At 34.1% G+C, this 16,840-nt stretch overlaps 2 protein-coding genes across 2 annotated transcripts; one reads left to right on the top strand and one right to left on the bottom strand.

Annotated features, from left to right (window-relative positions):
• Positions 1 to 2,641: 2,641 nt before the first annotated feature.
• LOC125503509 (protamine-like) lies at positions 2,642 to 3,841 on the bottom strand. Its single transcript, XM_048663988.1, has 3 exons — positions 3,571 to 3,841; positions 2,953 to 3,129; positions 2,642 to 2,895 (listed from the first exon to the last, which is right to left on the bottom strand). Exons 1-3 carry the CDS (start codon positions 3,699 to 3,701, stop codon positions 2,730 to 2,732), a joined length of 474 nt encoding a protein of 157 aa, XP_048519945.1. The 5' UTR covers positions 3,702 to 3,841; the 3' UTR covers positions 2,642 to 2,729.
• A 1,713-nt stretch (positions 3,842 to 5,554) lies between these two features.
• LOC125503398 (integrin alpha-PS1-like) lies at positions 5,555 to 14,893 on the top strand (the record flags this gene model as incomplete). Its single annotated transcript, XM_048663674.1, has 15 exons — positions 5,555 to 5,780; positions 6,677 to 6,697; positions 9,768 to 9,860; positions 9,919 to 10,093; positions 10,146 to 10,354; positions 10,409 to 10,622; positions 10,693 to 10,984; positions 11,070 to 11,305; positions 11,360 to 11,769; positions 11,830 to 11,990; positions 12,175 to 12,410; positions 12,465 to 12,697; positions 12,756 to 13,003; positions 13,099 to 13,317; positions 13,603 to 14,893. Coding segments are annotated over 15 exons (3,195 nt in total), but the record flags the coding sequence as incomplete, so codon positions are not given.
• Between the last annotated feature and the right edge of the window lie 1,947 nt (positions 14,894 to 16,840).

Raw genomic sequence — 16,840 nt, 5'->3', positions numbered from 1 at the left:
TTTTGCAAGTTTTTCCGCAACAGTGATTAATTTTGATTTTCTTTGCTTCGCATAGACTTAAAAGAAACCACTTCTCGATATAAATATTCAATGATTCGCTTCAACGGCGCCCTTCAGTCGGACGTGATATCTCTGGTTTTTACTTAAATTTACCAGATTTTCCAGGTCCATGAACCTTCGTGCCAAGATAAATTTGACAAACATTTCAACGATAACTTTTGTATTAATTATTAATATATTTTTATCTATGAAATTTATTATGATTAAAATCACAATGTGTTAATGGAACCGATATGGTTTTACGGAGTGTTTTCTCCAATTGAATAACACCTTTAACTGTTTAACGTACTGCATACATTTTTTCTCTTCAATTCAATAAAATTGGGAAGAATTTGATAGTTTCGAGTGCTCGCATTAAAGCTGCGGAGATAAAAATACCGGCAAATTATACACAATGCTTGCGTACTAATTTTATAAATACCTCAAATCCTGATAAACATACCTTTAGTTTATCTGGGTCAACTGATGCACATTGCTAAGATCTGATACTCAATAGATTATATGGCCAGCATATATTTTGAACTCCGCATCATTGATCAAACCAGTCGATAAGTTTGTTTGAACACTTTAAGAACAAGAAACAATTACGGGTTGCTAAAGAACACAGAAAGGAATATTTTATCGGTTTTAACAGAAGTTTATTAACAAATTCCTTCTTCTAGCGCTTCTGAATTAATGCCAACGACAATTTATTGCATGGAAATATCATTAAAAGTTGCCCCTAATCCTTATCCTGCAATCTTCAGTTCCTGTTAAATAGAGCAAAGCTGTCAAGGATCGAATAAAGTTTCCTTTCGAGATCAATTAGCCCAGATGGGAATAATATAGATATTTTTCGGATTTCATTGGGGTGCACCCGCATTGTATTTCGACCAATTACATTAACTATTGAACATATTCAGTCGAATATACAGAGAGATCTGCACAAGAAGTAAATACCAGTATATTCAATTTTGTTTTTCGGCTAAAAGTTTGGATTTAAAAAAAGTTAGGGTAGATTAATTGATTATTTGGTACTGAAAAAGAGCGAAGTAGAAAATTCAGAAATCAATCAAGAAATTCAATCATTCAATCAGAAAACGTCAAATAAATCTACTGAAAATATTGGATTTCTACATTAATCAAGTGAAAAAAGAATAATGAAATTCATGATTGAAATAAAACGAACGCGTTCAGTAAGAGATTAAAAGTAAAACTCCAATTTTACTCAATTGATCAAGAGATTGGAAAAAAATCGGACGGTAAAGAAAAATTAAAGTATAAAAAGTTTCAAAGTTTCCAAAGAGCATTCAGATCGATTGGCTGGGGATTGATACAAACTGGAAATGTTGGCATAAATCAAGGCCCAAAATCCCAATAGTGAACGCCTTCTTAATTAAAATACCTTATTAAATAAAATAAAATAAAATAAAATTCCTGTGCCATCCTGTATATCTTTTCATCATTAGTGGGTCACGAAAATGGCCTTCTGGGCACGCTGCTTACAACCACCCTCAATAGATTCACTTTTCAGCCCCGTTTGCCTTTGTTGTATCAACCCTCGGATGTTCACTTTTGCAGGCTATTTATTATTACTCAACTTGGCGGAAAACAACTAATGTATTTGTGATTTATAGAGAATGAGATGAATATCTTTGCTGATACCCTTGGAGAAATATAGTTACGAAACAGGCAATAAAATGTCGATTTTCAAATCTGAATTAAACTGCTCAACAAAATGAAAGTTACACAGTCAAATTTGCCCTAACTTTTGAACTGGATACTGATTGCTTTGAGCGATTTTGTTTTAATTTAAATTTAATTAATTTAACAATGTAAGACTAAAATTCGATTTTCAGAATGAATAAAAAATTACCCAAATCAGAATTGCTCCCGAAGTCTGTGACTTTGGAAGATTTTCAACTAAGTGAAGTTTAGTTAATATTTTGTTCATTTATGCAAGTCGCTATATTGAATTTTTCTTTCAATTCGATTGTGAAGTTTTAGCTTCATTATGAGCCCCAAATTTTGGAAATACAAAACCAAGAAGTTTATTTTCTTAAACCAATCTGCAAATAATCGAGATACCCTTTCAGTAATTTTGCATTTTCATTTGCCACCCTGTAGCAGCCCCGAATGGAAAAAGATCCATTAAATACCGGTTCAAACAAAATCAATTCACTCCCAGCAGTCAGAATTTATTCAGTTCCAAAATTTGCCAGTATAACGTTGATTTTTTCAGCAGTTTAGTACGAATAAACGTCGATGTTACCATATGCTGAAAGAAATGCCTCTGCAACGTTCGTTGTTCTAATTTCTAAACGCAAAACTAAAATAATTAATTGTTGTCGCATAGTTTTCCATTGGATGTTTTTCAGTCCACTAAAATAAACTTCACACGTAGGCGACCATTCGTGGCCTTTATATTAATGCACGATAAATTTCGAAAACTTTCGAAAACACAACTGTGACACTAATGTTTTGCAACTGAATGACGGAATATCATTGAACAAGTATTCCTTTCAAGAACAGTGCAAGCGTTATGTAACACGCGGTTATTAAGCAGATAGATTTAAAAGAGGCACTGGAGCAAACAGCAAAATTATCCAAAGACATTTACTGGTATGACACACTACGGCAATACATATTTTGAAACTTTTCTGTTACCAACATCCAGATACGTCCAGCGTTTACATGGGGCAGGTCTTCTTCTTGCGTCTTCTGCTTCTTCGTCTACGTTTCCCACAACGACCTCTCGATCGAGATTTCCGTCGTCTACGTTTCCCCTTACCTTTCTTCCTCATACTGCATGCTTGTTTATAGAATTTGTGCCTCTCTTGGTCATTCATCTTACACCTAGCATAGATAAACCGTGAATGGCCGCACAATTGGCAATTAATTTCTAAACCTTACCAGCATTTTGCGCCTTCCACCGCAATTTTACTTTGAGGCCATCGACAGTGTTTCTTCCTGAACACTCGCAAGTAGTTAAGGAAAGGGTTTTTTGTTTTTACTCCTGGTCTACATTTGCGCCCCCTCCTTCTCCTGGATCTCCTACGAGATCGTTTTCCACATGACCGACGACTGGATCTTTAAAAAAACGAAGCAATATCAGAAAAACCATTTGAAGCATATTCTACGTGACATCACAGTTTCAGCATAAAGAGCGAAATGTATGAATCAATTAATTTAATGTAAATTTTTGCTGATTTTGGAGTAGAAACATGACGGTTCACCCTTCTTAAGGTAACAACAATATTGGGTTTTATTACCTAAATGTATTAGCTTCAGGTAAGCCAATTGTTAAATTTCATGATTTAAAGTAAATACTGATTTCTACATTATCTATACTTATTTGAATAAATTCATTTTCAATATTATGATTTCGGATAGAGTAGAACAATAAAAAATTCCCCTATTTTGCAGAGTTCTGTCGCGAAATCCATAAAAAACAAAGGTTTTTAATAACTGCATCGAGCACGCAGACCCGATCAAAATCAACAGTTTAAGCTGAAAAATCTCAACACTCACCTCCTTCTTCTGAATCTGGATCTGCATTTCCGACTGCTTCTTCTCCTACGACTTCTACTCCTACCTTTTTTCCCGCAGTATACGCTAACCGGAATGTGCCTACAGCCGGACCTTGAGCAAGATCGGCTCATGCCGAGAATGGAACGAATAATACGTAAAATTTTGAATTAAAAAAATTATCACATTATTAAGCACAACTTGAAATTTGATTTACGCATTTTGGAGTTTTGACAAAATTTGACAATTTTTTCAAACAAACGTTTCCACGGGCACGGTGTCATTTTTTATTCTCATGGGTAGAGTATAATTTTGCCTATTGTTTATCTTATCCTATGGTACAAGGTGGAGGGATACTATCTGGAAATTTAGCTCAGTGGGATTTCAACGTCATCTTCTCTCAGGGTGCTGATGGATTGAGGCACATCCTCCTTTCATCTGGATTTTTCCATGTATTTATTAATATTTTTTGCATATTAAGCCATCTTTATAGGTGCGGAATTTGTTTAAAAAAATATCAGAAGGTGTATGCCAAGAAGAACTGCTTCTTCAGAACAGTTTTATCAGACTGGTCGCGGTACTGATAAGGCCGACCCCAGTCAAGTTCTTTTATTTTTATTTTTATTTCTGTTTGTTTTCTTATAAGTTTGTCATATACAGTTTTAACCATTTTAGACCGTTTTAACTAGTTTTTAACTAGTTTTGACTATTTTTAACCATTGTTTGACATGTTTTGTTAGGTGCTCTGGGGGTTGTTTGATTCTGATTTGGCAACGGCCCTGATGATGACTTAATTGTCGAAAGCGCTTGGCCTTAATTAATAATTACATACACACTTCGTTCCAAAAAAATATTCAATACGGAACTAAAGTTATCGCTCAAGCTAAATTTTCTGAATACTTGTTTTATGATTTTAATATATTTTTATATTTCCTGTTTCAATATTTTTCCAAATCCTAACTCAAACACTTTTTGTATACATCAAGAGGAGCTTGTTAGGTCGAAGACTATGCGACGAGCTTAAAAAACACAAATGAAAACAGTAAAAGAACTTTAGAACTATTTTTCGTAGAAAAATCAAATCGCTCTAATGACCAAGATTATCGTCAGGAAGAGAAGAATCTAACGAGCTCAAAATTCACTATTACGTTTACTATTTTTTTGAAAAAACGCAAAATACCTCACATTTTATACGATTTTTTCCCAAAATAAATGCACCCATCTGATTAAAAAGCACAATAGAAATTTGAGACCCAAATAATCGAAAATTATGCCCTATTTTGAGTGGTTTTCGAGTAATTTTGGTCTTTAATCGACGACATTTTTCTTACCATAGTCTCAAACACCCCATTTATTATGAATAAGGAAGCTTGTTAGGCCTAAAACTATGTATTGAGCTCTAAAATCACACACACAGAAGATTTTTAGCTGAAAAACTGAATTTTTATATTCTTTTAGATACTTCTTTACCATGTTACCTTCTAAAATTTGATCCAGTGACGGCGCAAAATAGTATATTTCTCAAGATTTTATATTCGCTTTTTATTGGCCATCTTTTCATTTTCTCGCTTTAAGCGCTAAAGTTAACTGTATTTTCATTTACTTTCTTTGAAGTTCTTTTAATAAATTGAGCCCAATTTAATATAAAAGTGCTAGAGTAAAGACTGAAAAGTCCATATTGCAATCAAAATTTACTTTATTGCCTCAGAAAACAACATCCAACAAAGAATGACATGTATTTTGTTGCTATTGCAAGCAGAACGCGATCGTCTTCTTCTTGACTTCATACTTCATAGAAATGCCCTGAAAAATTTAGAGCATAAAACAATCGGAAAGGTAGTATTATGGCGTTATTAATCTAAACATGCGTAGAAACACTGTATGAGATGGAAAAATTGTTAAAGTTGCTAAAAATTGAATAGTCAAATTTTTTAATCCCATTAAATCTCAGCATTTAAGGCAAATAAAGACAGTGGAAAACATATAACTTTCGAAAGAAAACATATACAACAAAAGTTGCAATATAAAAAAACACAATTTAATTCCACATTTTTTTAATGAAATTAATATAGCGTTTTGTTTCAGGTTATTAGTCGGTGCCCCCTTAGGTCAGAACTTGCAGCCAGATACCAATTACTCAGGAGCAGTGTTCAAATGCCCCATTTCTGAGTTGGATCAGGATTGCATCCAAATTGAGACTGATGGACAGCGGCGTACGTATTCATACTTTCTAGCATCATTTTTAGATTCTTCTAGATTGAGCCTTCTTAGATAAAAAAAATGATATAGAAGTTATATGTTTAGTCATATTTAGGAGCGATCAGTGTTGTTTACATCCCACTAGAGGAATAGAGCGAGGTTATAGACCCCACACAGTTAGATGTTTCGTGTTAGTTTTTGCCTATTTGTCTGTTGTTTTTTTATTCGAGGCAAGGAAGTGTTTAATGATGTCGAGATTAATCCTAACGGGCTTTTCTTCGGATTATCGCTTTTACTTGCCTCGATTAGTTTTTTGTGTAAAGGTTATGGATTATAAAGGCGGAAACAAATGGAAGATCTAATCAAACGCATTTTTTTCTTCAATTAATGTTTTCCACTTTAAGTATTTAGTTCTTCCATTTCAACTGACCTATGCAACTGTTTTTTTAGTAGCGTGATTACACTTTTCAAGACACTATTCCATTTTTAGACGCTTTAGGTGTGATTTTTCATAAAACTGGAGTTTAGTGATTGAAAGTGTACAAACTTGTCTGCGTCTTTTTTATCGGGGAGTGTTTAGTTTTGAAATTTCAACACCGATAATTGGGAGTTTTTGTGTAGATTTATGTCCTAGATAGAAGTTTTTGCAAAAGAAGCGCACTGAAAGTTTCAGACCGATACTGACTCACACACTTGAACACTGTACAATTTTTTTAGAATCAATTACCCGGAGACCTAAATATTTTTCAGACGTTATGTTAAAACAAATATTTTTATTTTCTTTTCACTTTAATTTAAAAATTATTTTGTGCCCAAAAGGGAGTGGCGTTCTTTTGCATAAAACTAAATTCAACGAGACGGAAGTTCTACGAGTAATTTTTGTGTTTTTGTTTTCGGGATTCACTTGCAGAGGCCGGAGGGAGGTATTTATGTAAGTGGTGGTCTCGAACCAAACGAGAGGTACCAATTGAGTTTTATGGTGCCGCCTCGGTAATAGCATGAGTATTTTGCTGATTTTTTAATTAGTCGCATGCCCTCACTTGCACGAGTAGACTCGCGCGGTGGTTTTGATGCCCGATATTACAGGTGACATGTAGAGTGTAGATTTGCCTTCGGAAAATTGGGTACTGCAACATTCACTCATTACATTTCTAACGTTCAACTTCCACAGTTGAAAGTTATACTTATATCAAATCTGGTTCGTCTGATTTGAGGTAAACGTTCATACATTTACTTTAACTAGCGAACTGAAAACTTTATTTGGAGTTGTTTTAGGTAAACTCCAGCAATTTCCCCTTTGGAACAACAAAATGATAAAAGTTACCTGCGAAAAGCCCATTTTATCGTCAATTCCACGAATCGAGGACATTCAACGGAACAACCTGATAATGAGGATCGATTTTGATTACAATTAGGAAATTCTAGCCAAATTTGCAGCAACTGTATTTCATTTTTTATAAAGGTTGTTTCCAAAAAAAAATAAGAAAATCAAGCTTTATTTGTGGCTGGCTTTTAGATTTTCATTGGCCATATTTTTGCCATGTCGAAGTTTACAGATAGTCCTTACATGTGATTCACTTAGTCACCGGTTTAATAAAGTGCACAAAAAAACTCAGTCAAAAAATGTTGCTGTTTTGCATCTGTTTTTAAGAAATAATCCATCTGATCCAACGGAGTTTCCGATATCGAATTAGTGGCTGTAACTTGAAATTTTTGAAGCTTTTATTTTGTAATTTTCATTGCTGTACCCAAATTTCCAACCATGAACGTGTAGCTGTAGTGTCTGTAAATAGAGCTTCTGTAAATTAAATAAAATGTAGATACACTATCACATGTAAATAAACATCAAATGTTTCTCGGAAAATCCTTATAAAATTATTATTTTATGTGTTTTGCACTCAAAATTCATTAAGTTATTTTCGGAATTAACCGGGAATTATTACGTAAAAGTCGAAAATTTTTGCATAGCTGCAACTGATGAAACTTACATATATTTGCTGAACGATAAGATATGGTAACAACACACGTACTTTGTCAAACTCTGTTAAAGTTTAATTTAATTTTCCAGGATGTTCGCCCGTTCTTGACTGTTTGGAAAAAAATGTTCCCACTTTATTAAAAATAATATAAAACAGATTATACATTACATAAAACAAACATAAACAAGTCGAAAATAATTTGCATGATTACTTGATAATACGGTACGTTGGGGATAATTACACTAACTAAGGTCTTCGACTTTAACAACAAATTTACAATGTTCTTGGGGCAGTTTATCTGGACATTGAAACATTTTTATACAATTTATAGTTACACTGACACAGTGGACTATTTTAACGTGACTAAACCTAAATTAATGTTGAGAATAATAGCAACATCTGACCTAATAAGAGTTAATAACAGAACTTACTTAAACCACAAATTGCTCACTTTTTTGAAATTTTGCTGTTATCTTTGCATTTATTCATTGATAATTCCATTTTTTTTAAATATTTTAATTTACTTGAAGATGTTCTACTGTTAAAAAGCAAAAGATCCGATTCACTTCAATAATTGGAGTCTTGAAAAAATGAGAAAGTGCTATTTTTCGATCATTAATTAATGGCTCTATTTGCTGTTTGAATTGATTCAAAGTAATTTATTTACAAGGTGTTCGGAAAATCAACTTTTGGAAAACGGCCTTCGGCATTATTCTGAGCTGTTTAGACGTCTTAATTCTCACGTCTAAAAAAAACAGCGGATTTTTTCCTCAGAGACTTGAAATGAAAATATGAAAAGCTGAAAAAATGTAAAACTGGAAATTCTTTACTAATCAAACCGATGGTTATTTATTCACACTGATACATTCTAAGTTTACTTACTTATTAACCGAACACCTTGTATAATTTACAAACTTAATTTATTTTTGAAACCTGAAGTGTTAAAAATATTTAAAATTCCCAGACGTTTTCAACACATACAGAAACTATATAACATTTGCTGTTGTTTAAGAATAAGTGTTAACTACTAAAATCCGCCATATCCAAGCCGGTTAACAACAGCCAAAATAACGCTGTAGATTTTGGGGTGTTCAGCTTTTTGAATCTGATTTAATCCAATAACAACGATAATTTTATTGTCTTAACGTTGATTAACTCACGAGACCACGACAGAATTATTGAAATCCGCTTTTGGGTTTTGTGTTGACATAATTTTAGCAGAATCTCGGTTTTTCGAGTTTGTGTTAATTTTTTTTTCCTCCATGTGATTTTCACTACTTGGTTTGAACGAATGGTTTTCCTTTATAATTAATATACACCGCCTGCGATGTTTTTTTGCATTTTATCACGATTTGCATTGATTTATTCACTTAGTGTTACAGTTTTAGGCTTTGTTTTGTTTGAGCGACTTTAGGCAGGCATTCTGTAAATAAATCGCATTTGTTGTACATAGAGAATCTGAAGTATTAATAAACCTTTTAGAAACTAAAGTTGATATTAATTTTTTTATGAAAATTAATTAGTGTTTTTATCAAAGCAAAAAGGGTTTTTCTGAAAGGGTTTTACGAGCACAAGTTGTAATTGTAGAATATTTTTGCTGTTATTTCTAATAACCAAGGGATATTGTTTGCTGATGCATTATTTTTTTACAAAGCTGCTGCGTGATTTTGATTAAAAAGAGCTAATTAAGCATATGTTTTATTTTCATATTCCACTCAGGTAATTGATACTTAAATTCTTTTTGCTATCTTTATGTATGTATTTTTTGTAATTAGAATACGTGTTTTCCTTTATTTGTTACGTGTTTCTTCTCACTTTTGTGGTAAGCAATATCCTTTCTCTTGTGACGAACTAACCACAATCATTGATGAAACTATGGGCTACCAAGCAAGGCAAAAGTTTTCCTTTCATTGAAATTTGTTGGGTAAAATACCCGAGTTTAATTTGAGTCTTGTTGATGCCATAGTTTCACCAAATCTGCCCAAAAACATTTCACTTGTAACTTTCGTAATTTTTTTGTAGTCAATGAAGTTGATTATGATGATGATCTGGACAGTCTGGATCAGTCACTACTTCCTCCACAAACAGATGAAATCAAAGAGGGTCAATGGCTTGGTAATTAATTTTCCTACAGTATTTGTTCTGTAATTGATATAATGCAGCATATTTTAAGGAGTGTCAGTTAAATCCCAAAAACCTGGAGGACAAGTTTTGGTCTGTGCCCATAGATACATTCAAAGTCCAGACATTTCCAAATTCCGTTACGGTCAAGGTCTATGTTACCTATTGAACAACACCCTGCACACAACGGATAGTCTGCAATTTTGCAAAGGATTGCCCACAGAAAAGTTAGTGCCTCCTCTAATATTTATTCGGAAAATTCAAAACGGAATTTTGCAGACTGCATCAGCAGTATGGGTTCTGTCAGATAGGCACCAGTATCTCCTTTGTAGGAGACAGTGCTCTAGTAGGAGCCCCCGGCCCATACACTTGGAGAGGAACACTGTTCTCCCAAGTGGTGGAAGGGTCTTTTATAGATAGGGATAAGACAATCTATAGGGGGCCCTTAAATGATAATCCTCTGCCTATTGACAAGTACAGTTATCTAGGTGAGGGCTCAAATGAAATATTATTTTTAGCGGCTTAAATACGATGTTTCCTAGGTATGAGTGTCGGAGGTGGCCACATATTGAGCAAGTCCGTTTACACTTATGTATCAGGAGCGCCTAGATCTCAAATGGTAGGCCAAGTGTACTTTTTCGAAAAACGCGATAACATTGCCAATGAAGAACTGAGTATACCGCTGATACTGACGGGGCAACAGTTTGCGTCCAGTTTTGGATACGAGGTTTTAGTTGAGGACGTCAACAACGACGGGTAATTTTCCGATGCTGAATTTGCTTGAGATTAGAACACTGTTGTAAATCCCGCTAATTCTTTGATCTAGATTTGATGATCTCCTCGTTGGTGCTCCATTCTACTATGCAGATAATAAAGGTGGGGCCGTCTATGTCTACTATAATCTGAAGAATTGGAACTTAACGAACCCGAACGGCACTTGGGATGCGGTTTTCTTCGGAACCGAGCAATCGCGGTTCGGATTTTCCATGACTTCCATTGGTGACATCAACAAGGATGGTTATAATGATGTTGCCATTGGTGCTCCCTATGAAAGGGATCATGGAGCGGTTTATATTTATCTGGGTTCCAGTCAAGGGCTCAAACCTGAACCATCACAGGTGCGTTCAGCTTTTCACAGTCAAAAACATTCGCCTGTTCATTTATTTTATTTATTTCTTCACTTTATTTCTTTTTGCTTATCAGATAATGAGATTTCCACAACTAAGCACATTCGGCTACTCTCTCAGTGGTGGTTTAGATATGGACAAAAATGGATACCCAGATTTGCTGGTCGGTGCTTACGAATCGGAGAGGGCACTTTTATTTTTGACCAGACCCATCATCGACATCAACATTAAAATTGAAAGCAGCGACATGTTCAACATTAATGTATCTAGAAAGGGTTGCGCAGCCGACCCTGGCAATCAGAATAACACCTGGTATGGCTTGAAATATTGTACTTTAGAGCGATTATTCCACATGGTCTGTTTCAGTTTTGTTGTCAAGCCCTGCTTTACAATCGTGGGCAAAGATCAGAGCCTAAGAACGTTTTCCATCGTCTACCACATAACAGAGCTGCAAAAAATAATTCCCAGGATTTGGTTCCGCAACCCGCAGTATCCAAACAAAAGAACCAACGTAAATACGAAGACTATCGAAGTGGAGGATTTATCGAAGACGTATTGCCAGCGGGAAGTGGTTTATATCAAGGAGGGAGTGAGCGATATTCTTTCGCCCATTAAGTTCAAAGTCAAATACACTTTGGAGGAAGACAGCAAACCGCACACTGCCATTCTAAACACTACATCGATTAAAGAGTTCGAGGCAACATTCCAAAAGGACTGTGGAGATGATGATGTTTGTATAAGCTACTTGGAGTTGATAGCTGGAACCAACTTCAAGAGTAAGTAGCAGAAAATGCTTTTAAACAAGGTTTTTACATGCCTAATGTTTGTAAAAATAGAAAACTCCAAGGGAGAGTACGCAGTGAACATGACCGATCAGGAGTTTGTTCTGGAAGCCAACATCTCCAACAAGCTAGAATCCGCTTACGAAGCCAAACTTTTTGTAGTGCATCCCACAGCTCTTAGCTATATTAACCTGAAGACTGAAAAAAATCAACATGTAAGTATTTTTTTGTTGAAACTGGCGAGTCCTTCGAAATTTAGATGGTCGTGCGATGCCAACGCATGTCTGAAGAACTAGACTAACATTTAAAAAAATCCCTTGACGGTCTTAAAGCCCGAAAGATTCACCAGTTTCAAGCAAAAGTGGCGAAAGCTTAATTTTTTCAACACCGAATTTGTAGACCAACGTAAAGTGCTCATTCAAGAACCAAACGCTTGTAGTCTGCGACTTAGGAAATCCATTCCGTGGAAACGCTAGTGTTAATTTAAAACTTAGGTTTGAGATAAAGAAAAATACCAAAGACCAAACCCTAGATCTCATGTTGAAAGTGAACTCCACATCGACGGAAAAGTCGAAGAGGACCGAAGTAAAACTGACCGCAATTCTTCAAAAAATTGCCGATTTCAGTATTACTGGGTAAGAATTCCAGTAAAATCGTCTACTTGAACTAGAGAAGCCAAATCATTTCAGAAAGGGTTCGACGAATCTGTTCTTTGGTGGCAAAGTCGTTGGAGAGTCGGCAATGAACCATTTAGAAGACATTGGATCAAGAGTGATCCATCGATATTATCTGGATAATAGAGGACAATGGGACCTGCCCAGAGTCAAAGTGAACATTCAGTGGCCGTACCAAGTGAGGCCTGGAAGAAACGGGAATGAAGGAAAGTGGCTACTTTATCTGGAATCAATGCCCGAAGTTTTAGGTAAACTAATTAAAACGCCACAAATGCAGAATTTTTCAACGAAGGTCAAAATTTACAGGATCCACAACTGATGCGGGCACGCTTTGTTACATTGCCAACACTACAGAAGAAATAGTGAACCCTTTGAAGCTGGACCTTCTAACACCCAGCGTAGATGAACCTGAAAACTTGCTGCTCCCACCAGAATTCCGAAACGAAAATGATTCCCTCAACAACGTGTTAAGAAGGAAAAGACGGGAAGTGGAATCGGTTATTGAGTCTCAAGAAGTGGAAAAAGGGGGAATCAAAAGACGGATAACTGTTATGGTAATTACTATTCACGTGTAAACATACTTGGTCTATATTCAAGAATTTCGTGATAATGTTTTTTTGTTATTAATATTATTTTGTTCATTTTGCAGGACTGTAAAGGATCGGCCAGATGCGTAGACATTGAGTGTCTAATCGGGGGCCTTAAGAAGCAGATGCAAGTGTATGTGGAAATAAAGTCGCGAATCTGGAATGCAACGTTGGTTGAAGACTACAGTAATGTCGATTGGGTACAAATCAATTCCCATGCTCAAGTGGAAATATTGGATAAAACATTCATCACTAAGCCCGAGCAAATATTTGGGTTTTCAGTAAGTGAAATTTATTGAATTCCTCAATTTGCAATGAATCGGATTTAACACATTTTCATCAATATTGATTGAAACTTTACACATTAAAAAAACAAGTTTTAATTCTAAATTAATCTGCTTCTGCCAAAACGCGCTTCTTTACGTTTCAAAACGAAAGCTGCAGCCATTAAGTTAACCATTGCTTTATCGAACTGTTTATAAACATTGTCTAATCAATAACAGCAAATAGTAACTTTTATCTCGATGAATATTTTCCAAATATCAAAAATTCTATGCATTTTTCAGGCGGAAACGTTAGTTTATCCCGAAATCATCCCGTCGTACTCAAAAATCAATTGGTGGATAATTGGAGGAGCCGTCCTAGCTGGTGTTTTACTCCTTATTCTCCTAGTGGCGATACTGCACAAATGTGGCTTTTTCAAACGAAAACGAGCAAAAGATCAAACGCTTTCGGGTAATTTACAAAAAAGTAGTGAAGAAAGTCACACATTAATCAAACCAAACTGAACCGATTTGTGACTGTTGATTTGTGATTGGCGTTATGAGAGGCTTTTTTGCCATTGATGTTACTTGTCCCATTTAAAATCTTCCAATCGAAGCAGTTGGAGATAAATTTTGAACCGAAGAAGTTAAATGAACAGAAAGTTACAGTTTTATTGAAACTGATAAAAACAATTGAGAGCAAGTGCGATTTTAGATTTGATGGTTTACTCTGTCTCGATTAACGTCGAAAAATATGCGTTATTAGAGATTTGCCCAGTTGGTTCGAAAAATAAACGATTTTTCAAATCACCAGGGTAAAACCATTGTGATTTTTATATTGTCCGATTACAGTAGAATAGTTTTAATAAATTGTCGTTCAAAATACACTCGAAGTTGAATTATTTTAAATTATCAGTCGCAAGTTATGCGCGTTCTGTTACAGTATGAGTAAAGAAAAATTACCACATTATTTTTCAGTCGTTTATATGCGTGTAAACTTTTCTTAATATTTTTATAAACTACTGCTTGACAAAACTCTAGTAAATGGTTGTAAATTTTTCTTTACTGTATACAAACAAGTCACTATTGAAATCATTGTTAAAATTGTGATAGACTTCGAAACTATACAATTATTTAAAGTATTTATTTGTTGTTTAGATATAGGTATCTGGTGCTGCTATTATTATTCTGTATTGATTGCTACGTTTAGGTACTTAAGACTTATTGTAAAAAGTTATATTGTATGTTAATGTATTTAAATAATTAGAATATATAAATGTACTTAATTTTAAGCCTAAACAATGATTGTTTTTCAAGTAGTTATACAAAAAGTTGTGTTCAATGAAAGACTTGTTCCTTTAAGAGTAAGAGGTTAATTATGTTGGCAAGTTCAGTTTATTAATCAAAATCGAAATACAAATTTACATTTTTTTGTTGAATTGCCATTAAAATTCACTAAAGGATCCAGGTGATTTCTAAATGTGTAACTGTTGTATATATTTACTTGTAAATAGCTCCTATTATGGTCGAAGTGATAAAACCTCTCAATGTTAGTTAAATGTAAGTATAATGAAATAAATTTGTACATACTATAGCAGTTCCGTTTCATTTCAAATGAGCCCAAAAAGCTCAAGCATTTTGGATAACTTTTCCAATGGCAATATTTTGAATTTGATGTCATTAATAAGTGATTCATTAAAATGAAAAATCAAATATAAAAAAATTGATACTGAACTTACGTTTGATCCAGCCTAATCCAAGCCATTAGATTAAGAAAATGTGGGTTTTATTCGCCAATGAGTCACAGTATACATAAACAGTTCATGTAAAAAAGTACCTCGGTCATGGATAACAAGAAATACTCGGAAGTCATGAAGTGGAGGAAGACCAGGAAGTGAATACTATCTGTTACTCAAATGTATATTTGCTTTATCTTTATAAGTTTTATTGAGGTGTAATTAGCAAATTCGGTACTTTTAGCAACGATATAGATAATGCAAATTAAACCCAATAGAAAAAACAAATTGACTCATTCGAAAATGTCCGAAAATAGAAAAATGCAATTTTCGTTTCACGTATTAACGATGGGTTTTAGTTTGTATGATTCATGTTTACATTTCTTGGGCGATTTGTTGCTCAATTTTTGATCGCCTTTTTTCATCATGGTAAGACTTTCCGACTTTAACTGTAAAATATGAGTCAAAAAGTACGGTAAGAAGTTAAGAAATATCGAAAATAAAGACCAACAATTGCCTCCAGATAAAAGACGCGCATTTTTGTCACCCTGTGATAATAAATCATTAGCGCAATGGTAGTAGTATTCCGAAATGTTTTTATTAAAAAATTTCCATGTTTTATTAATCCCAGATATATTAAAGGATCAGCCCAAATTTAGACCATTTATATCTAAAAATAATTGATTTTTTCCTATTTTGGCAACAAAAATGCGTTTTGGCCAAAAACACACAATTTGCGGTTTAAAATCCCAACGGATTAATGCTGATCATAAAATTTATCTATTGCTGTACTTTTTATCAAAATACGAAAATTGTTACTCGATATGGGTATTCATATCCTTACGAACGTCTTATTGAGAAACAAACAGTATAAAAACACAGACGCATTTTCAAAATGTCCAAGACAGTGTTTGGCTGGCGTTTGAAGTACTTCGATATTTAGTTGACTCCAAAATTTTTGTTTTTGAAAAATGTTTGGGCGAGTTTGGAAATTGGTTGCCCTCCTGATTCTTATGAATGGTAAGTAATCTAATCAATTTTACAGTAAACAAACAAAACTATTTCCATTATTTTAAGTTGTTCTTTGAATTTACTCGAAAGATTCAATTTAAATATTAATCGAATAAAATATATAACAGTTTTTAACAGAATTTTATAAAATAAATTCGCAATTATTCAAAGATTTCTTATCCAGAACATATTTTTTTGTGTACATTCTCAGCATAAATGTTTTTGTCCGATTTATTGCAGTTTGTCAAATGGTTTTCGCCGAAACCTTCTGCCTAAATTATCATTTGAACGCTTTTGGCGAAGATTGTTCTACCAAGGAGTCAATACGCACATCCGCATGCTATTCAGGACAACTTTGTTTTCATATTCGAAACGGGTCGGTGCATTCCGATCTTGGAATCAGAAATTTGGGATTCAGAATGGTCAACCGAAAACAAACCGATTTTCTCTCTCAACTGTTCGCTAAAAGTAATCAAAATTGAGTGCGTGATGCCAAAAATTCCAAACAAAATAGTTTCCTGTAAATAATATTATCTTTTAAGTGATAGAAGATTTTTTGCCTAAACTCAGTATTAAATGTTAACGGTGATCTCTGTGAATGAAGCTCAATGGCTAAGGTTTTATTGGTATTTACTTATTAATTGTATTTATTAGTATTAATTGTCAAGTTGGATGTTTTGCAATTTTATTTTGTTTATTATTTATGTACCTAACAAGTATAGAAATATATTTTGGAAATTATAATAATAAATGCTTGCTTATTTAATTTGAGTATGGTTTGTCCTGTTTCAGTG

Source organism: Dendroctonus ponderosae, unplaced genomic scaffold, assembly GCF_020466585.1.
Source record: "Dendroctonus ponderosae isolate FM_Combo_2020 unplaced genomic scaffold, Dpon_F_20191213v2 Dpon_F_20191213_2, whole genome shotgun sequence".
NCBI lineage: Eukaryota > Metazoa > Arthropoda > Insecta > Coleoptera > Curculionidae > Dendroctonus > Dendroctonus ponderosae.
The sequence above is the reverse complement of the archived record's forward strand: the minus strand, read 5'-3'. Positions and strand labels throughout refer to the sequence as shown.